The 24,019-nt window shown below is 32.3% G+C and overlaps 2 protein-coding genes across 4 annotated transcripts in view; one reads left to right on the top strand and one right to left on the bottom strand.

The window, feature by feature from the left end:
• LOC145242179 (SMC5-SMC6 complex localization factor protein 2-like) overlaps positions 1–21,427 on the top strand; it is a 79,079-nt gene extending 57,652 nt beyond the window's left edge. For all 3 annotated transcript variants that reach the window (XM_080105174.1, XM_080105172.1, XM_080105173.1), the window contains 8 exons: positions 9–200; positions 5,308–5,385; positions 8,791–8,869; positions 11,266–11,448; positions 12,023–12,151; positions 14,421–14,504; positions 16,195–16,263; positions 20,784–21,427. In XM_080105174.1, coding sequence (XP_079961300.1) covers positions 9–200; positions 5,308–5,385; positions 8,791–8,869; positions 11,266–11,448; positions 12,023–12,151; positions 14,421–14,504; positions 16,195–16,263; positions 20,784–20,933 — 964 coding nt within the window. In that variant the 3' untranslated portion in view covers positions 20,934–21,427. The remainder of the gene's footprint in view (positions 1–8; positions 201–5,307; positions 5,386–8,790; positions 8,870–11,265; positions 11,449–12,022; positions 12,152–14,420; positions 14,505–16,194; positions 16,264–20,783) is intronic.
• A 1,287-nt stretch (positions 21,428–22,714) lies between these two features.
• Positions 22,715–23,158, bottom strand: LOC145242772 (uncharacterized). Its single transcript, XM_080105910.1, has one exon. The coding sequence runs from the start codon at positions 23,156–23,158 to the stop codon at positions 22,715–22,717; it is 444 nt and encodes a 147-aa protein (XP_079962036.1).
• Positions 23,159–24,019: the final 861 nt, after the last annotated feature.

The raw sequence follows: 24,019 nt of genomic DNA, 5'->3' as shown, positions 1-24,019 counted from the left end.
CTTTTCAGGTCCGTAGAAGTGCCTGTGAATAGCAAACAGAAACCCGGTGCTACCACAAATCACACAGTAAATGATGCTCCACAGATGACTGAGAACCAGGAACCGGACTCTGATCCTCACCTACCTACTCCCGAACCGCATTATAAGATCTCAAATTTAGCGAATGTGTTGTCAGTTTTCGCCTTTGCTATTGAATCTCGGTAAGTTGTGTTTTCGACTTTGATCTTTTCAATGTATGCCGACAATTGTGATCATTTGTTGTTTTTTTTTACATTATTTTAATCTCCATTTTTCTAGTTGGCAAATTTATGTACATATCCCATCAGTTTAGTTTTAATTAGCATTTGTACTGCACAAGTGTGCCAAGAACTAACAGTGTTCACGCAGGCTTGAAAAGGCCTTTGAAATATGATAAATGTCTTGAAATTATTTTAAACATCGTAGTCTTTATATTCAGTAAAAAATTTGTGTAGGAATATTAAAAATAAAATTGAAATAAATACTATTAAAGTATTTTTTTAATATTAAAATATTTTGGATCAAGTAAAGATTAGATACCCCAAAGCACAAGACAATGATTGGTAAACATTTCAAGTGACTCCGGTTATTCGACCTACCTTGACATTGCCGGTGGTTGTTTGTAAATATGTCAAATAGCAGACATGGTCGAATGTTCGCGAGCAAGATTTTTTAAAAATATATTTACAAAACTTTTTAAGATTTAAAAGAAAAAATATATATTTACAAAACTTTTTCTTTAATATTAAATATTTACAAAACTTTTAAGAATTAAAAAAAAACAACTTTTTCTATTTACACAAAACTTTTAGTGTAAGTAATAAAACGAACGTAAATTTAACAAAATATATTTAAATAAATGGGTGTCTTTCCGAGTGCATTTTTTTAAAATATATTTACAGAACTTTAATAGTAATTATAATTATGATAAAAAAAGTTTTTAAAAATAAAAAGAATGGACTGTATTAATTACAAAATATTAGAAACTGAAAATTTTGGACGCTAAACTTACTTGTACTTGATTTACCTTTATGGAGAAGTAAGCAAATAGCAAGTTTTTTTTGTTTTTTTTTTTAATGAAAATTATAAAAAGATTTGTATCTTGTGATACTGCACTTCATCTTTATAAAAATAAAAGTTATAAAATATATTTTTTAAAATCTCGATTGTTTTGCTTATACTTGTGATTTTATAATGCATAAAAATTGCCTTGGTCTAGAAGGATTTCTCCTTCATTGACCACCCACATACATCGCACTTTAAATAAATATTACATTATATTAAAAATGCACAAAGAAAATTTTAAAAAATTAAAAAAAAAAAAAACACACACACCGTACATAAAAATTAATCTTGGTCGCAAAAATCTGAACAAGTCAGTTATTTCATATTTGTTTCTGCCATTAAAAAGTTTGGTTATAATAACTTTTTAATTGACATCATCTGAAATTCTCAGTTATAATGTCGGTTTATTTATTTATTTAGTATTATTTTACGACCTGCCCCAGTGTAGTATAAACACACCTAACCTCTCCATGTTAAGAACGGCTTTCGGAATAAACCCCTCCCAACCTCCTCATGTTAAGAACGGCTTTTGAAGTTGGGAGTGTTTATTCTGAAAGCTGTTCTGAACATTGGAGGTTGGAGTGTTTATAATACGCTGGGGCACGTCGTAAAAATTTACCATTTATTTATTATTATTATTAGTTTTATTAAAGTTCTGTAAATATATAAAAAGAACGCACTGAGAAAGACACCCATTTATTTAAATATATTTTGTTTAAATACGTTCGTTTTATTACTTATATTAAAAAGTTTTGCATAAATAGAAAAAAGTTGGGTTTTTTTATCCTTAAAAGTTTTGTAAATATTTAATATTAAAGAAAATGTTTTGCAAATATATATTTTTTCTTTTAAATCTTAAAAAGTTTTGTAAATATTTTTTTTTTTAAATCTTGCTCGCGAACATTCGACCATGTCTGGTCTTTGACGTGTTTACAAATAACCAACGGCAATTTCAAGGTCCAACAGCCGGTGTCACTTGAAATGTTCGTCAATCTTTGTTTTCTGCTATGGGGTATCTAATCTTTACTTGATCCAACATTTTTTAAATATTAAACATAAACTCGAATTAAATACAATTTTGAAATTACATCATATTATTTCCGGTATTTAATACAAGAGTTACGTCCCTTTATCATGAAAATACTGGATGTTATCCATATACTTTATGGATGTAACTGAATTGAAATTCAAAATCGAAATAAATATTATTAAAGTATTTGTTAAATATTGATTAAAATTATATACTTATTATATAATTTTTTATATATCAAATGTTGTTTTTAACACTTGAATTTTGTCTGGAGGAGACCTTGAAAATGTGTATGAACCCTGATTAAGAAATATGGAAAAGTCCATAACTTTTAATTGACTCCCTTTTGGAGATTGAAGGTTCAATCCTTAGTGTGGGCAATAGAAAGACTACAATTGCGAATTGCTTAAGACTTCTCCCTGATCATAGCTGATGGAACGAGGACATACTATCTCATGGATTAAATAAAGAGTCCATTTGAAATTCCGTGCAGATTCCTGGGTTTGGCAAGATACACTTGAAGAAGGTCAGAGGTTACATAGTCAGAAGCATTGTGATAATAATATTCAAGATGAGAGCAGTAGTCCGAATAAAACAAATTTTCTTTTCTTCGTTTTCAGAAAGTGATTGAGGATGCATTGGAATCGTATGGATGAGGGCAATCTGGAAATTTTTTAAAAATTTAAAAAAAAAAAAAAAAATTCTAAATTTTAAACCAAATAACGAATTTCCTTATTTGGGCATAATCATCTGAAAATACATAAATGAATATAACTTGAGTTTGAAACAAGATTTTTTGTTCATTTATAGCTTTTGAGAAGCGTAATGAGACGTTTTTGGAAATTAAATAAGAAAAAAAATATTTTACAAGTTGAAAAATGTTTGGTTTTTGTTTCCACCCGTGGGCATACTGTATACTGTTCTAGCATCTGTGCATGAATTATGTGATTATATCTAAAACTTGTAATGTAAATACATATAGAAAGTTTTGCCAAGCATGAAAAATGATGCCAAATTTATTTTAGCAACACAAATAACCACTGAATTATGACCATTTAAAATTTGTTGTAAATTAGAAACTTTATAAACTGAATGAAACGTGCTTACAAATTTAATGTCATCTTGTGGTAATTGCGAAATGATCATAATGACAACTATGATTATACTTCCAGCCAGTAATTGCGAAATGATCATAATGACAACTATGATTATACTTCCAGCCAGTAATTGCGAAATGATCATAATGACAACTATGATTATACTTCCAGCCAGTAATTGCGAAATGATCATAATGACAACTATGATTATACTTCCAGCCAGTAATTGCGAAATGATCATAATGACAACTATGATTATACTTCCAGCCAGTAATTGCGAAATGATCATAATGACAACTATGATTATACTTCCAGCCAGTAATTGCGAAATGATCATAATGACAACTATGATTATACTTCCAGCCAGTAATTGCGAAATGGTCATAATGACAACTATGATTATACTTCCAGCCAGTAATTGCGAAATGATCATAATGACAACTATGATTATACTTCCAGCCAGTAATTGCGAAATGATCATAATGACAACTATGATTATACTTCCAGCCAGTAATTGCGAAATGATCATAATGACAACTATGATTATACTTCCAGCCAGTAATTGCGAAATGATCATAATGACAACTATGATTATACTTCCAGCCAGTAATTGCGAAATGATCATAATGACAACTATGATTATACTTCCAGCCAGTCTAAACATTGGAAAAAAAATCCAGTTCCCTCTAAAATGAAAAAGAAAACAGGGGAGCACAACTTTGACCATTTATATATGATTTGTTTCAACAGCTAACACATTGGATTTTCGTAATAGTAATATCAAGCTAAAGCTAAACACTTTTCTTTTAATCATAAATCAATAAAAAAATTTCAGATTTGGATCATGTAAAAATGGAAGGAAAAACAATTTGATAATCAGGCAAAAATTTAATTCACTAAAGTTTTTGACTGGGATTTTTTTTTATAAAAGATAACTTAAACCCCCATATAAAACTCACTAAATTGATGAATAGCCCTTTTTTTAATTTGTGTAACTCTTTCTATCTGGTGAAACACTGATGTTATTGTTTTTTTTCCTTTTCCTTTGCAAAACTCAATCATGCTCTGCAAGTCAAAAACAAAAAAAAGTTTTCTCTACAAAACAACGAAACTAAACTGTGAATATTTAAAGCCTAAAGCTTTTATTCAAAATTACCGGATTTGACAGTAAATTATCTCAAAAGGATTGATATGCCATAAAACAAAACAACCAAACCAAACACGATGAATAAATATTTGAAGATATAAATAATTTACTTGAAACATAAAAGTATTTTTTTTAAATTACTAGACACAGTATTAAATCACCTGAAAAGGGTTGATATGCCATAAAACAAAGCAATCAAACCATCTTTCCAAGATGGGGTTGTTTTCATATGCAAGAATGCAGACAATAATGGTTGTATTTAGTTAAAACACACTAATGAAATAAATTACCTGTGTCTAAAAATAACATAATGGAGTAACTGAAAAAACTGTTATCTGCTTAATTGTTATGTTGCATTATTTGTAATAAACATATCCAAAAAATATGAAAATGCTAAACAGCTTTCGAAGATAATTAGCGAAAATTGAGTTTTGCTAAATTGGCCTAAGGTTTTCAGTTTTCAGAAAATAATTACCTCCCTTGTTACGATTCGAACTTTCCTGATTAATTTTTAGCAAAACTCAATTTTTGCTAATTTTCTTTGAAAACTGTTCTCATTAATAATTAATTTTCTACCTTATCATTCATCATAATTTTTGGATGTGTTCATTATGACATGACAGTTAAATAGATACCATTGGTCTTACTTGAAATTCAGTATTTTGAATTCTGTTTTAATAATAAAGAAGCACCAAAAATCTCGTGACACAAAAAAAAGAATTAAAGAAAAGAAAATTACATTTTGTTTGTATCCAAATTTTATCAAAATAACCCAAAAAAGATGAAATTGAAGGAAATTTGTTGTATTTGCCCATTTTCCACATACTAAACTGATTTGTGATACATTGTTTATTGAAGAGAAACTTAAAATTGAAACTTCATTCAGAAGTGTTTTTGTTTTTTGTATCAACTTTATACGTAATCTAACAGTTTTGTTATTCTTTTCACAGGCCGTCGTACACATCGGATCAGCTAACTGCCCTCTTTTTAATGTTATGTAAAATAAGAATGGATATAGGCATCGCAACGTGAGTAAAGAAAAAAATGTTATCTATTTTATTGGAAATGAATATCAACTAAACGGGAGCTCTCTATGGAATGGAGGTATAAATGTTGTGTATTATACTGGCCAACTCAGTGATTGTCTCACTCGTTCTATCTAGTATCTGAACACTACTTGATGAATCAAATTGCAATCTTTTTTGCCTCTTCTTCACAGCTGGAAGTATGCTATGAATGAACAGAAACCCATTGGATATTATTATTAATCTTTTTAATTCTACTAACCATTTCTGTTCCCCTTCAGATAGAAACCTTAGAAGAATTTCTATAAACTACAGAAGTTCAGAAGTTTTACCTCCACCAAGGAGGTTATGTATTTTGTGGAATTTATCACTATATATTTGTTTGTGAACAGTCTAGCATCCAGATTGCTTGACTAACTATCACTAAATTTGTTAAAAATATTGGTCATAGTATGACTTAGAACTGATTTAAGTTTAGGAATGTCTACGAGGTGTCTTCAGTAAGTTTACAGACTTTTTCGTACAGGCATTTAAAATTGTCGTAAAGTCTTCAAAATTCAATATGTTACTGCTATGCATCTTATGAGATGTCTGACCAATTTTTATAATTTCAGGTTCAAATGAACAGTTACAGCAGGAATTGGAATACACCCTACTAAAGTCTGATTGTCACAGCTGGTGAATTTCAAAAATGCAATCTCGACGTAAGGATACTTTAGAAAAATGATATGTAATAAAATTCTGTTTTAAACTTGGAAAAAAATGTCAGAAATGTATGGAATGTTTCAGACTGCTTTTAGACCATCTTGCATGAATCGATCATCAGTTTTTGAGTGGCATAAGAGATTCAAAGAAAGCAGAGATTCTCTGAGGGATGAAAGGTGTGGGAGGAATAAGGAAGTCAGAACACCAAAGTTGATTGGCCAAATAAAGAATTTCATGGATAACAACCATCGTGTGTCTATAGAGACAATAAGTGCACAGTTTGGTGTCAATGTGGGAACTGTACACACAATTATTAGTGAGGAACTGAAGATGCAAAAGATTTGCACAAAGTCTGTCCCAAGGTTGCTGAAAGAAGATCAGAATGAAAGACGTTGTCATGACAGCAGGAAGATGATCGAGCTGATCAATTCATATCCCACAGTTCTTGATGCTCTGGTGATCTGTGATGAAAGCTGGATCTACTGCTATGACCCAGAGACCGAGTTCCCAGTGGAAGCATGCTGGTTCTCCCAGACCTAAGAAGGCCAGACAGAGCAAATTCATCTAGAAACTTATGATGATCCCTTTTTTTTTGACAGCACAGAAATGATCTGCATGCACTGGGTTCCCACTAGACAGACAGTCAACAAGGAATACTATGTTGAGTTTTAAGCAAGTTCAGGAAAAGAAGAGGCCAACACTCTTCAAATCGGGTCAGTGGCGTTTCCACCAGGACAATGCACCAGCCTACAACTTCATCTTTGCTACAGACTATTTAACCAAGATGAGCATAAAGACAGTTCCTCACCACTTTCAGATTTTTGAAATTCACCAACTGTGACAATCAGGCTTTAGTAGGTTGTATTCTAATTCCTGGTGTAACTGTTCATTTGAACCTGAAATCATGACAATTTTAAATGGCTGTACAAAAAAGTCTGGAAACGTATTGAAGGCACTTCGTAGTTCATAATTTTATTGCTGCTGAGTAGTCTGTACGGACTTTGTTTTGCAACATGGCATTTCACCGCATCACTAATTCCATCACACGATGATTTTCTGTGACAAGTTGCAAAGAAAATCTAGTCTGCTTTGATGTAAATTTATGTGAACGTCAATTAATGCGGTATTTACATTTTGTCGCCGTTGTTATTAAGGATAATATATGTTGAGAAAAGAAAAAAGAGAAGGGGGGGGCAGGTTCGGATAATATAGATAGGTAGGCGGATTGAGGATGATTATTGATGATAGTAAAGATGGGAATTATTAATTAATGATGGGGGGGGGTCGACATAGACCGGGGGGGTGCAATTAATGCAGTATTTACATTTTGTAGACGTTGTTAAGAATAATATATGTTGGAAAGAAAAGGATAATATAGATAGGTAAGTGGATTGAGAATGATTATTGATGATAGTAAAGATGGAAAAAGTAGAATTATTGGTTAATGGGTTGGATAATATTAATTGGTGAGGTTATTAGATATATGTAACTTGGTTAATGGGCGGTAGAGGTGAGGATAGATAATTAAATAGGAAAGTAGTAGGTAAAGGTTATTGGTTGTATCCAAGAGGTAGTGGGTAGGGTATTTCTGTTATGCTAGTTTTTATATTTGGAATGGAGTAAAATTACTAAGGAGATATTGTTTGTAGTGTTTGCAATTTATTGATGTTTCGTATTTTTTATTTAAAAGTTTATCTTTGTCTTTAAAATTTGTGATAAATAATTTTTCATATAAACAAAGATGACATGGGGAGTTAATTGATTTGTAAGTGCTGGATTTTTTTAGGATTTCCCAGGTGATAGTTGGGGTGAGGTGTCTTCTGGTTAGCTGTAGGTAGTGGTTGGTGAGTGAAGTTTTGTTTGGGTGATTAGGGTTGTTTATGGAGCATTTGTGGACCCTGAATCTTTCCTTAAAGGGGGTACTTGATACTCCCACTACTCCCCCCCCCCCAAGTATTTTTTAAAAAACTTTAACGTCTCCTTTTCTTTTTTCTTTTTTCAAACGTATCTAATAGAAGCTCTTTAGCGTCTTTTCACAACTGAAATTCAACTATAAAACCTCCTCACACTACCACACGACCTCCCTCTCTATCTAATACCCCCCCCAAACAACTTTCTATCCATTTCTGTAAGTTTAAACTTCAGTCCACCTATAAATTCCGATGAAATTGGTACTCTACATCATCTCCTGGGGTGAAAATCCAATGGAAACAGTAATGTAAATTTATTATGGGCTCAATAAAAAATTTAAAAAATTATATATATATATATATATATATATATATATATAAAATTAGTTATTTTTAATACCTACAGACACTAGTGATTCATCCTTCTGGAATCATTGGTGCAGGAACTTATGATTGCCGTTAGTCATGGGATTCGAACCCCGCAACAAAGCTATCTGTGTCTCCATTAGCAAGGAACAAACCACAGGGTCACAATGCTATATATATATATATATATATATATATATATATATATATATATATGAGAAAGAGGGAGATTACTAACAACCTGAATTCATAATAATTCATAATAAAAAAAAAAGTTGAATCGCTTTTTGTACAAATAAGATAAATGTTTAATTGTAAAAGTTACTTTTTATTTTCTCAAATCAAATATGAAAAATAAGATTTTTCTCAATTTTTTTTCTATAAATTAACAAAATTTTGCTGTACTTTTGTTTTTTAATCTCTATAGACGTTCAGTAGTGTACAAAATTCAAGCTGTCCTCTCCCGAATCATCCAAAAATATAAAAAGTCTGAATGGCCTCAGAAGGTGAGCATGGAATTATTCTGATATTTATCTCATTTAAATGCACATTTTCAAATATTTTTTCTTCATCTCAACACCAAGTTGTTTACAAAACCCAATAAAAAGAAATGTACCATAGGCGCTTTTATCTCGTTCGAAAAAAGGCAGCGTTCTCTAACCGGGTTTCTGATCTGTGGAACAGAGGTAACAACAATGTCTATCATATTAGGTTTAAAGTCACCTTCGACAAACATTCATGGTGTTTTTTATTGATTTAATACATTGAGCAAAATTAGTTTCTATTGAGATTCAAGGTCGTTAATCTACAATAATATCGAAGAAATCTTGGCCCTGGCTGGCGGCACATAAAATAGTCATGAAGCCGATGAGAGAGAGAGCACTATCCAAACATCCACCGAGAGAATACTGGAACCTGGGAAGGCTTTTTGCCACCCAAATCTTGGGGAATACCAATGGGCATTACCAGTGAGAAATTAATGGCAGCAGCTTTTGCAATAACACAGATGCAGTGGTTAATGAAAGAAGTGGAAAACACTGGAAATCTGGGGACATTTGTCACTTGGACTCCAAGGAACACCACTGGTTATCATCAGTGAGCAATCGTCGATGATTGCCTATGTGAGAACTCCTAGTGAGTACCGTATAATAATAATAATAATAATAATGATGATGGCAAAATTGTGTGCAAAAAGTAAAAAAATTGGTATATTTATTTATTCAGCAACAAAATATGTTTGTCATAAATATGGAAAGGTCAAATCTTTTAAAATGATTTCAAAGGGTTTCTATTAGTGATGTGACGATTTTAACATTCTTTCCAATTCCAATACGATTACCAATTCTGATTCCGATTCTTTTAAATTTCTAAATATCTAGTTATAGAGATTTTTTTCTTTTAATTTTTGGATTATTATAAGAAATACTAGTAATGTATGCATATATTTTCTCCAAAGCAAAACTACCCTGAAAGTGTGTGTAGGAAGGCGGGGGATGTACATTACATAAATAGATATTTATATTTTTTGATCAATGTTTTCTTTATAATTGACTAGCAGTTCAGCCCGGCTTTGCTCGGACCCTATATACTGTTCATAACTTTATGTGCATATGTATATATTAAAAAGTTTGATTCGTGTTCAGGTAACTTACATCTAAAATTTCAAGTGTTTAGCAGAAGAGTTTGGTAATCTGCAAAGGTCAACTTATTCAACATTGATCTCTTGGCAGCCAAAAGTTTGCCCAAAAACTGCTTAAAAAGCTTGCTGCATGTCTGAATACCCTTTTATGTAAAATTTCAAATGTTTAGACTCAAAATTGGCTGAATAGTTTGCTAGTGACCGCAAAGGTCAAATCTTTTGAACTTTGACCATTTGGCAGTTAAATTTTTGGCCAAAAACCGATTAAAAAGCTTGCTCTATGTCTGAATACACTTTATGTAAAATTTCAAATGTTTAGATCAAAAATTGACTGAGTAATCTAGTAGGGACCGCAGATGTCAAATTTTGTTTAACTTTGACCTCAATTTTGACCCCTTAACATTTATTTTTTGGGGCTCAAATAAAATTAAAAAGTTTGATCCATGTCCAAGTAACCTACATCTAAAATTTCAAGTGTTTAGACCCAAAATTGGCAGATGAGTTCGGTAGAGTTTCAAAGGTCAAATTGTTGAACTATGGCCCCTTGACAGCCAAATTTTTGGCCAAAAACCGATTAAAGAAAAAAATATTCTCAAATCTCAATACCCCTTATGTCAAATCTCGAGTCTGTAGATTGAAAATTAACAGAGTAGTTTGGTAGGAAAATGTATACACACAGACACACAATTTTACTTTTCTAGATATATAGATTGAAAATAGTGATTTTCAATACTTATTCTGAAATTTTCATTATTTTTCCTATTCGTCCACTCGTGCTTTTACCTGTGCCATTTTTACTGCACCATTTTTTGCCGTTTTATTTTTACATAAAGTTATGATTTATAGCTGTTAGTTTTAAAATCAATAAATATTTAACATTTTAACTTTAATACTAATAAAATAAAGCTTTAAAAAAATAAATGTATCATTTTTGGAATTAGAAACTAAGCACAAATTTTCCCGATTCCGATACCCCAAAATGTTTCGATTTTACCAATTCTGATTGATCGTTCCAATACTAGTTTTTACAAAGTGACTTGACATTTTTGAAAAGTTTTTTTTTTTTTTTTTTCCCAGACTGTCTTTTGCTCTTAGAAAATTGGCCCATCAAAAGTCATTCTTGCTTCTATACAAAAAATCTGAGAAATTGAAATTTTTCAGTTTCCATGTTTTATTTTCATGTGTAACCCCCTCCTCTCTATCCCCACTCTCATTTTTACACATGCTCTTGTTTGAAAGGTTTTTGTTTTTTTTTCTTTATAGATGATATATCTATCTGGCCATCTATCCACTTTGTTCTCTCACCATCACAACATGCTGTTCCTGACAGAGACCCTGCCACACTGTGTTCGAAGTATTCAACTAAGACGTCACCTTGCCACCCTTCAGCTTTACATAACAGTTGGATTGGATGTCTCAGAAATAAGAATGTCACCAGATATCAAGGTACTGCATCCACATATCTAGTTTAAAGTCGATAATTGAAACTACCATAATGCCTTCTCCATTTCCTAGAAATCCTATGAATAATACGCAGATGATGGAAAAATAATGTCATGTCAAACTTTTTTGGACTGCTGTTCTCATCTTGTTGATTATTCTTACAACGTTTCTGCCAATGTAATCTCTGATCTTCTTCAGGTGTACTTTCTTGAATTTGTGGCGCAATGGATAAAAATGCTAAGTTAATTGGTTCTAAGTATTAGATATTGACCAGACGACTGGATCTTTAATTTAACTAAGAAAGATATGATTAGATCAAGTATTTATCCATTAATGCCATACGATTTCATTTTCTTGAGAAGGCTTTCATGATAGACCTTGTTGGAGACATATTATTGAAATATATATGAAAAAAAGCATTAGGGAAACAAACGCTGACTGACTGATATTTATTGAAGTTAAAGTCCAAAACCTTAGCTCATTTCTAAATGATTTATTTCCAAGTCTGAAATTGTGAAAAGGTTGTTCTTTGTTTTTTTTTCTCCTCAAACGATTTATGATTTGATGTCTTATTCAGATTTCCTGTTTGCTTGATGTGTTTCCATTCCTGAAAGGCTTTGTCCAATCGGAACTCTACAAGATGTACACAGCTATTGACCTCCTTACAATTGCGGTAGGAGACAGCAGTCTCAATAGCTCAGATCGGGTAAGGCCCATTTTTATTCTAATCTTTGATTCCAGGATATGATATTAAACTGCCATTATATGGCAAAGAACCAAATCTAGAAACTCTGGTGGTGGGACTGAAATAAGTTATATTAAATATAAATCTATAATTTGTTTTATCTTCACCCAACCAATGCCAAGCATTGAGTTTTGTGTTAACAAGGAAAAGCAAGACACACAGTTAAATTGTGCTGATCAAATTGATATTATCAGCAACCAATCATGTACGCATGTTCATTTTTTGTAATGTCTGCATTTCACTGAAAATTTGGTGCTTCTTCATTATAAGAACAAAATTTGAAAATCCAAATATTGAATTTAAAGTAAAACCGTAACAAGGGAGGTAATTATTTTCTGAAAACTTTGAAAATCTTAGGTCAATTGAGCAAAACTCAGTTTTCGCTAATTGTTTTTGAAAACTGTTTTTATTAATAACTAGCGGGGGTACCCGGTGTTGCTCGGGTGTTTGGAGGTGTGTGTTGGTGGGGGAGGGTAGATTAAAACAACCCTGTTAAAAAAAAAAAACGTTGGCCGGTTGTTTGGAGGTGTAAAAGAAAAAAAATAGTTTTAGTATAAAGGTAGGCTTGAACCCCGAACATTTGACGCGGAGGTGGAAAGGAAATGGAAAAATAATCCTGCGACCTAACCATCTCGACCACAGGAACAGATGAATTGATAAGTGTGTTAAGTTGACGTTTATAAACCGAAATTAGCAGGTGCGACAACGTCAAGTTACGGAAGCCAGTTTCTGTTTTCCCCGCTACGCGGCGATCAAACAATTAAAAAAAAAAAAAAAAAACTAACGTAAGGCAAACAAACAATGAAAACAGAAAAACGAACACGTGAAAAATGGCTTAAATAAGCCTGTTTCGATATTAAAATTTAAAAAATCGGTGGGTACCTGGGTGCTTTTGGGTGTCGCTAAGAATAAGCGAAGTAAAAAAAAAAAAAAAAAAGCAGAAAAACGAACTTTACGTGAAAAATGGCTTAAATAAAACTGGTTCAATATTTAAATTTAAAAAATCGGAAAAAAAAAAAAAAAAAACATCTCCCACCACGATTCGAGCCCAAAACGTTTAGATAATGAGCCAAGGCCTTAACCAACTGAGCTAACGCGACGTACATGAAATTTGTTCATTTTTTCAACTATTTAAAGTAAATCAGGTCACGACGTCATCTGACGCATGCGTAGACTCTGTCAATATCACGAGAGGACCGTTTTTGTTGACCCCCCCCTCCCCCTGTCAAAAATTGTCGATTTTGGGGTGAAAAAGTTAACGTTTTTGGCCAATTTTTCGATATTTTTCGAGCAAAGGATGGAGCTTCGATGTGATACTGAGTTTGTGAATTTTCGTCGCGTCTGTCGAAAGTTTTTAGCAGATATCCAAACATACATACATACATACATTTTCGCTTTTATATATATAGATTAATTTTCTACCTTATCATTTTTTGTAATTTTTGGATATTTTCATTACTGCGACATGATAATTAAGTGGATATCATTTGTTTTGCCTGAAATTCAATATTTCAATTTTCGGTCTTATAAAGAAGCACTGAAAACTCTATATTGATGATGATGGCGACGACGACAGAGGCATTGTAGATACTCTGATGATGAAAGTTTTTGTTAACCAAACAGAAAATTACTATGACTGATTGTAACTGCTGTTGGTACGATGTATATATGTGATTTTTTTTTTATGGAAATCACTGCAGGCAAGGTGTGAAGCCACTTGATGTAAGAAGCTGACAAAAACGCAAAGACAGGAGATACCTATTGACCCTAGTCTTGCAAAGATCAAAGCTATAGGTAGGGGAAAAACAGCAGGAAGAAAGTTACACAAGCCCACAATCCTTGGAAAGCAGTTACTGGTTGCAGACAAGAAGAAATGGTGGGGACCAATTAAATTGCAGATACGTTTCTGCATCTTATCAAGAACCCTGAAATGAGACGAGAAATTCACCAGCACAAATATGACAACAACGCTTCATGCATAGTTTGATAGTAGATTTATAGAAATAGAAAATAGTCTCAATGTGAGAAAGTGTTTTGAGCGAAAGAGAGAACCTATTTTATGAGAATCAAAAAGAGCAATGGATCTAATATATATGAACTCTAAGAAAAATTTGATGAGAAAGAAAGACTATGTAATTATAACTCTCTCTTTCTTCAACTTCTTTCAATTTCTGTAAATATTTTAATCGTTTTTAATTTTGTTATTTTTCTTTTAAATTTATTATTTCAGGAGGATTTACATAAACTGATGGACCGTGTTACTCAGTTGTCTGAAATGCTCAGAGACAATGGCCGTATGGTTGCATGCTCAACAGTAAATATTTTTTATCCTCTTTCCTTTTATTCTTTGTTTTACACAGTTTTTTACACAATAACATTTTATTCAAAATGTTTATATGTATTTCATTTATGTCAATCTATTGTCCGTTGTTATGGCATTAAAATAATTATAAACCAAATTTAATTTTCTGATGGTCTAATGTACAAAGATGAATATTCAATGAAAAAAACTGGTGTGGATTGCGAAATGTATTTTAACAAAATATTGCAACAGATATAGTATGCAATTGAAGAAATAGATTGGATTTTTTTATCAAAAAAGACATAAATAAAAATTATGAATTGGCTAGTTAGAATCAAATAACGATTTCTCAGATGCATTGTTATTTAGTTTTAAAGTCGAAAATTTGACTGACTTTATTTTATATAGTAGATGACGGTGATATAAATTGCAATCATAGTTTCGTCTGTTATAAATGAACATTATTTTAATATTTGTAAAAGTATTGACATTATAAATGGATATCAGATGAAAGAGGATAATGTGGATATTCTATATTTGAATATTAACAAACCATTTAATATGCTGTTATCTCCTCATTTGCTTTTATTTTTCGTATTACTTGAACTCATCACTCATGGCCGGAAACTTTGTTTTCATCACCCTGGGCACGTCTGTTATTCATGGCAATCCAGCGATGCATTTTGAGGGTGCTGGCAATGGTCCTGTTGTCATAACTTGGATTGGTAGAGAGCATGATTTGTACAGCAGCACATCTCCGATCTCGCTCGTTGAACATTGTGTCACTTTCAGACATGATAGAAGGCTCCTATCACTCTTGGGATTTGTACACAACTGGACAACTAGTAGATGGTCTACAACAAAAAAAGAAAACCTGTTTTCATCAAACAGAATTGGAATCATGTCGTCTGTACTAGGGTGACAATTTTGTCTCACCTTGTACTAGGTAACATTTAGTTCTAAGTGAAACTCGTCTCAATGTTGAAGGTTCAATACTTAACGTGAGATGATACTAAGAATACAACTGAGAATTACTTAGGTTTTCTACCTGGTTATGGCTGACAGAACAAGAGCATACTACCCCTGTGTCTTAAATAAAGGGTTCCATTTGAAATTCCATGCAGATTCTTGAGTTTGGCAAAATACACCTGAAAAAAGGTCAGAGTTTACATTGGCCGAAACGTGAGAATAACACAAGATAAGAACCGTAGTTCAAATAATACAAATTTCTATCACATTCTTCAATTTTAATGGGGTTATTCCATTCTGATTTTGTTTATACTTTTAGGTGATTATTTAAAAATGTTTCAAATTAGCCGTCATCTGTGCAGGACTAAGTAATTTGGGAAATAAATTTATAGCAAAGTACATTACTATATTACCAATAACATAGTATAACAATAACAAATGAAAATTGACTAGTTAGAAGCAAGTTTGATTTGTAAGCTTAAATGCTAATTAGGTCTGACTTTAAAAATCCGACAAGATAACTTTATAGATTATATTATTAAAATGAAAAACTTTACATGGTTTTAAACCAGGCTAAGACATTTGTAAGAACAGACTGATTCCAAATATACAGAGAAAAACCATATACGACTGATGTATGGGCAGATACATAAACATCTTTGCTTTATATATAGAATGTTGTCTTTCTGAATTGTATCTTTTTTTTGTTTTTTTTTCAATTAAATTTCCACAGGTTAAGAGCAAATTGGTAGTTTTGTGTACAAAATGGAAAATCCTTATCGAATCACTCAGTCTCACTCAGGTAAATTTATTTATTTTTTTAATGTTTTTTTTTTTTCATAAAATTGTGTTTACAACTAAGTTATTACCATTTTTTTTTAGTCTTTCAAACTTTCGTACTTATGCAATATAATTCAGTTTCAAAAAATGTATTTTAGATAAAACCACTATTATGTACTTGCATGCCATGTTGAAATTAGTAAACATTCCTAAAAATGATCTATGCTGTAGATGTCATTCAAAGACCTTTTCATTTATTTTGTATTTTGTTGAAATCTGAAAACCATCTTTTATAGAAATTTGAAAACCAAAATGTAAAAACAAAAATGTTAAATGATAAAATCATCTATAATATAAATCTTACCTTTCTGTTTAAATGTATGTATGTTTGTATGTCTGCCTAAAACTTTTGACAGAGGTGACAGATTTTCACGAGATATCATTTTGAAGCTCAACATCTTGGACAACAAATATCGAAAAATTGACCAAAAAATATTAATTCTTTCACCCTCAACTGGGCAGTTTTCTACAAGGAGTGGTCGATTTTTTGCGAGCCATTTTTGCAAGTCATTGTAGCAGTTGGATTGACTTTGCCTAATTTTAACGTTTCGAACGTTGCGTCATGGAGTAGCCGTAAGACGTCAGATTTTCCTTCACTTTCTTTTCCGCCTTCATGTCACGGGTTCAAGCCTGCCTGCTACCACTTTTTTTTTTTTTTTTTGCTCAACACACACCTCCAAACACCCGGGCAATGCCAGGCACCCAGACTAGTTTATTTAAAAGGTTGAATCTTTCAACAAATATGTCCTCAAAGCAAGATTTCTTCTTTTTGTTTATTTTTTTATTTTACTAGTATTAACCTTAAGAGAGATGACTTTATTGTGGAAACAAAAAATATGTCTGGTGTTGTTTACAATAGTTTTTTGAAGTAAAGTCTCATATGAATTTTTTTTTTTTTTTTTTTTTTTTTTTTTTAGAAGTTTGGAAATCAAACTAATGGGTATCGTCAGCTAATGTAGCAGACACACCTGAAGTTAGGAAGTACATTAGCTGACTATTGCCAAATAATGTAATGTTTTTAAAAGTCAATCAAATCATTGATTTTAAAGGCTAACAAAATTTTGAAAAAAAAGTTAAATTTTGTATAGCATTACTTTCAAACTCTCATCAGCAAAACCGTACATATTCCAGATGCGGCATAAATACTGTTACAAAATAAAACTCAGATTTATCCTAACAAAATAATTTATTACAAAACCCAATTACAGAAAATGAAAACCCAATTACAGAAAATGAAGACCCAATTACAGAAAATGAAAACCCAATTACAGAAAATGAAGACCCAATTACAGAAAATGAAAACCTAATTACAGAAAATGAAAACCCAATTACATAAAATGAAGACCCAATTACAGAAAATGAAGACCCAATTACAGAAAATGAAAACCCAATTACATAAAATGAAGACCCAATTACAGAAAATGAAGACCCAATTACAGAAAATGAAAACCCAATTACAGAAAATGAAAACCCAATTACAGAAAATGAAAACCTAATTACAGAAAATGAAAACCCAATTACATAAAATGAAGACCCAATTACAGAAAATGAAGACCCAATTACAGAAAATGAAAACCCAATTACAGAAAATGAAAACCCAATTACATAAAATGAAGACCCAATTACAGAAAATGAAGACCCAATTACAGAAAATGAAAACCCAATTACAGAAAATGAAAACCCAATTACAGAAAATGAAAACCCAATTACAGAAAATGAAGACCCAATTACAGAAAATGAAAACCTAATTACAGAAAATGAAGACCCAATTACAGAAAATGAAAACCCAATTACAGAAAATGAAAACCCAATTACAGAAAATGAAAACCCAATTACAGAAAATGAAAACCCAATTACAGAAAATGAAGACCCAATTACAGAAAATGAAGACCCAATTACAGAAAATGAAGACCCAATTACAGAAAATGAAAACCCAATTACAGAAAATGAAGACCCAATTACAGAAAATGAAGACCCAATTACAGAAAATGAAGACCCAATTACAGAAAATGAAGACCCAATTACAGAAAATGAAGACCCAATTACAGAAAATGAAGACCCAATTACAGAAAATGAAGACCCAATTACAGAAAATGAAGACCCAATTACAGAAAATGAAGACCCAATTACAGAAAATGAAGACCCAATTACAGAAAATGAAGACCCAATTACAGAAAATGAAGACCCAATTACAGAAAATGAAAACCTAATTACAGAAAATGAAGACCCAATTACAGAAAATGAAGACCCAATTACAGAAAATGAAAACCTAATTACAGAAAATGAAAACCCAATTACAGAAAATGAAAACCTAATTACAGAAAATGAAGACCCAATTACAGAAAATGAAAACCTAATTACAGAAAATGAAGACCCAATTACAGAAAATGAAGACCTAATTACAGAAAATGAAGACCCAATTACAGAAAATGAAGACCCAATTACAGAAAATGAAGACCCAATTACAGAAAATGAAGACCCAATTACAGAAAATGAAGACCCAATTACAGAAAATGAAGACCCAATTACAGAAAATGAAGACCCAATTACAGAAAATGAAGACCCAATTACAGAAAATGAAGACCCAATTACAGAAAATGAAGACCCAATTACAGAAAATGAAGACTCAATTACAGAAAATGAAAAGCAAATACTGAAGGAACAAAATGGCAAAAGTATTATCAAAAATGTTTCCTTCAAGTCTTCACTACACTACAAAGTCTTTTGGAGAAATTATCTATAGCAGCACGCACAACATCTAAGAATATTTTCTGCCAGCATTTGTTCAATTTTATCTTTACAGCTTTAATATTTTTACAAGGAGTAGAGCAAGCTTTACTCTCTAGAATGAGAGAGGTCATCCAGGACAAACAGTTGTTTCTACGCCACTGTTGTGTTATATAAGCACTGTTGCTTATCGCACCATTTTGTTGGAGAGTTCAAACTTCATCACCAAACACAGAATTAAACCATGGGGTCAGTGCATCCTCAAGATTGTCCTCAGTGTAACGTTCTTTATTAATCTTGACCCTTGAGGGAGAAAAACAAATGAAGATTTTAATCTCTCGGAAATGGCTCCTCAAATCATCACTGATGCTGATTTCTGCATTATCAGATATTGTTTCACGACTTCTCACGAGGACTCTATCATCTATCATTTTGATGATTGTGGAACTGCTGAAGTGAGAATAACTTTTCGTCCATGAAGATGATGTTATTGAGCGTGCCCTTTCTGATACGGTTTAATAAGAGTTGACTTCTGATGAGTATCTTTACAATTGTGGTTGCAGAGAGTATCAGTCGCTGTTGGAGCTTATAGAGTGACATCTGTAGGTCACTTTCGACATATTCTCCGTATAGTCCATGGTGATGTTTGCATTTCTTTTGCCATTTATCTCATGGATTTTCTTGGTTTGTCTGTGTTATGAGTATATTTCTGGAATAATTGTTATGTCCTGGGCGTGGCAATCAGCTCCTCAGGGGAAATAAATGATAAGTTATTTAGATAATATTAACAATGAAATAGTAGACACATCCCAAGGGATTGATATGTTGGCTACGTTTGTTTGGCAGGTCTTGTCATTGGGTTTTCTTGATGTTGTTAAGCATCATGAGTGACAAGATTTTCATTGTCATTAATTTAGTAGGGACCGTTCTGCTTGAGTTGTGCATGGTATACAATAAGAAAAAAAAAATGGTTTATAAAAATGCAACTTTATTTATTTTAAAAATTAAGGAACATTTTTAACTTGAGCTCCATTCTCAGTAAAGATGTGATCCGAATACAAAATCTTGGCTTCAACTTTATTTTTATTTATTTTTTTTTTTTCCAAGAGAGTTACCACTTATCAAGTCCTGAAAGCCACTCAAGGATAAGGATTAATGAATATACGGTGGTCAGTACGACAACAACGTAGTGATTGTTAGTGGTGGAAATTGGATAGAATTTGATTATTTCAGGAGACAGCTCAACAAAAACTTGTTTACATTGGACTTGAAGATTTTAATTTAGTCAGCTGGAAAGCAGCTTAGCAGAATAGTTCCATAGGCAGGCAGTTCTAGAAAAGAAGGAATTGAATTACAATTACCCTTTCATCGAGAGAGCGATAGGTATACCCGTTTATGAAAACCAAAAAGATATACTTGTTATTACATTTATAAAGTCTGTAAGATAATTGACTTGACTTGACCTTTTTAATTATGTACCGCTATTGTGCTGAGATTTTATAAACATGTGTCAATCTTCAGATTGGATGAGCACTGACATTTTGAGATGAAAAATAAACTTATGCGTCTCCTCATGAGGACAAAAAGAACATGAATAGAAGGCTTTGACGTGTGGGGAGCTCAAGAGCTCCCTCATAAAGGGCTATATTTCATTCTTTTCAGTTGCTAACATATTCACGCTACTGGATTTACACTTAATCTTGAAATAAAAATTTAAAAAATGAATAAAATGTTTCACCGTCTTCTGTTTTTCAGAAAAGTCTGTTTGCCTTTACCCGTCAGCAGTCCCTGATGTCCCCAACGACTGCAGAAATGACACCTCGGACTTATGATTCGGATTCCGACACAAACTCCAGTAGCTTCTCCAGCTCTGTGTCCAGCATCCTCAGTCTACCGGAAATCTGAACTTGTAATTTCCTCTGTGAGTCATTCTAGGCTGGAACTTTTACAAGCAGAAAATGCTCAATCGTTTTGTCAGCAGCAAAGGTCATTGCAATAATAGAATTTTATTTATAAATTGGAAATGAAAGTTTTGCGTCCTGCACTTCATAGACAGGACAACCCTGTGGTCTGCACATTTCTTAAACATTAAAAAACTCATTCTGTTATTGCTGTACAATATAATAACGTATTTCACTGCAATTAATTTATCAAAAAAAAAAAAAAAAAATATGCTGTTCTGCCTGGACTGGTAATATGGGAACATTTTTCAATTATGACTGAAAAAAATAAAAATCAGAAAAGGGGAAATAACTCATATTTTAATGAAAGAATATAAAAAGTTGTTTTCTGTACAACTGAAATTTTATTTTATTTTTCTGTATAAGTTTAAAAAAATGTTTAAACAATAAACCTTAAAAACTAAAATAATTTTATTGCATTCTGGGCAATTCCAGGTAGTTACATCTGGTTATTTTTATAATAAATCATCATCATCATCATTATCATCATCCTGTGGCCTCAACCGAAATAGAACTCCCTAAACCCTTCCAGTGTTCCCTATCTGTCACAGCACCCAAAAGATCTTCCTTGGAGATGAATGTATCTCGTTGTTTCTTATCTGGAAAACTTAACTTTCGTAATCGATTGTGAGATGATAGGTGATTCCACAAATGATGAAACAAGTTCATCTGTGGCACGTGCACAGTGCCCAGCAAGCTGAACACGTCTCTTGCAAACTGAGGTTGATATTTTCGGTAAGTCTCCATATACCATTTCTAAAGTTGGGTGATTTCGCCATGAGAGAATGAGTACTCTTTTCAAATGACGTGTACCATCCATCCAAATGACGTTGTTTTGCTGAAAGAGTCCAAGTTTCAGATCCATAGAGTCAAATTCGTTCAATAAGTATGCAGAAAATTTGGATTTTGAATTTGCAAGCAAGATTGGATTTCCAGATCTCATTCATTTTGTTACAAGCAGTCCATGCCATGCCTTTTCTCAGAGTTCCTGGTGTGTGATCCTAGATACTTGTAGTTTTCAACATATTTGAGGATGTTATTTGTGAGGGTTTTAATTTTGTGATTGTTGCAAATGTTAATTGGCATACACTTAGTCTTGGCAGCATTCAGGTGAAGCCCTGTACTGTTCGCTGCTGATTCAAGAGAAGATAGAGGTGCCTGGGCGCTAATGAGGTTGTCAGATAACAGCATAATGTCATAATATTTATAATAAAAGTAGGATTTATTAAATCAACTTTGATCGACTGATGATTACGTATGCAGGGTGGGCATAAATATGTTACAAAATAAAACTCCGATTTATCCCAACAAAAATTGTATTTCAAAATTCAATTACAGAAAATAATAAGCAAATACTGAAAGAACAAAATGGCAAAAGTATTATCAAAAATGTTTCCCTCGAGTCTTCACTGCACTACAAAGTCTTTTGGAGAAATTATCTATAGCAGCACGCACAACATCTAAGAATATTTTCTGCCCGCATTTGTTCAATTTTATCTTTACAGCTTTAATATTTTGGTAAGAAGTAGAGCAGGCTTCACTCTCCAGTATTGACCCCAAAGAATAATCAAGAGCGTTAAGCTCAAGTGACGAAGAAAGCTATTCTTCTTTGCTGATTCAGGATGGACAGTTGTCTCTACACCACTGCTGTGTTACTCAAGCAGTGTGGCTTGTCGCCCCATCTTGTTGGAGATTCCAAACTTTATCACTGTACACAAAATTATGTCATGGGATTAGTTCACCTTTAAGAATGTCTCCAGTATGACGTTCTTTGTTAATCTTCACCCCGTGACAGAGAAAAACAAGTGGAGATTTCCTTCTTTCAGAAATGGCTGCCCAGACCATCACTGAAGCTAGTTCCTGCATTCTGAAAACTTCTCCTGCATTACCAATTATTGCCTCATGACTTCTCGCAAGGACTCTGTCATTTTGATGATTGTTGGACTGTTGAAGTGAGAATAACTTTTCATCCGTGAAGATGATGCTGTTGAACCTACCTTCTCTGATACGGTTCGCCAAGAGTCGACTTCTGGTGAGTTTCTTTTCAATTGTGCGTGCAGAGAGAAGCTGTCTCTTTTGAAGCTTATAGAATGACATCGGTAGGTCACTTCGACATATTCTTTGCATAGTCCTTGGTGATGTTTGTGCTTCGCTTGCCATTTGTCGCATGGCTCTTCTTGGATTTTGCATGAGTTTTCCTTCACATTTTTTATGAGTTTAGGTGTTCTGGAGATGCTCAGATGGCCTGATTGTTGTCTTTGATTGACAGAATTTCTAAGTAACAATCAATCAACATTTTATAAACATTCTGTTGATTTTGAAGTTTTTCCCTGATTTGAATATTTCTCGTTGCAGGTCCTTCTCATGCTGCTCTATAATGAATTTTCTCTTCAATTCATTGTTAAAAAATGAGTATCTTTTGTTTCTGAAAAATAAGAAATTGTATATTAACCTATCATATAATAACAGTAGTTATTTAATTAATTTATTTTAATAATATCAAGAAAAATAATTAAAAAAATTTTGTAACAGGACTTTTGCCCCAACCTATATAAAAAGTAAGTTTTTTTTAAGGCTTAACAAAAATCTTTAGTGGGTGTCCAGAATTCTACCTATATTAAAAAACAAAGATCCAGAAAAATCTTTGATGTACCTGTAACAGAACAAAAAGATCATGTTCCGAAAATCACACAGATTGATAAAATAGTTTATTATATATAAAATCATTTTTTTATGATTTTTAGTGATTAATGGTAAATTACAAGGCTGAAAGCAAAGAATCTCAGAAGTTGGAATTGAGTTATCTCCCTTTGTTTACTCAAGATGGTGGAGTGAGACACTCTGCCTTACTTCCTCATAAAATTTGAGTTTCTTAGTAAAAAAAAAAAATCAAATAAATGATCAATTTATGTAATTTTTGGAATATGACATTTTTGTTCCATCAAGGGTACATACATCATAAAAGATTTTTCTTTATTTTTGATTTTAAATATAGATTTTGGTAAATATATATTTTTAAACCAAATCGTT

This window comes from Euprymna scolopes, chromosome 21, assembly GCF_053919585.1.
Source record: "Euprymna scolopes isolate OS-2025 chromosome 21, ASM5391958v1, whole genome shotgun sequence".
NCBI classification, from domain to species: domain Eukaryota; kingdom Metazoa; phylum Mollusca; class Cephalopoda; order Sepiida; family Sepiolidae; genus Euprymna; species Euprymna scolopes.
This window is presented reverse-complemented; position numbering and strand designations above follow the sequence as displayed.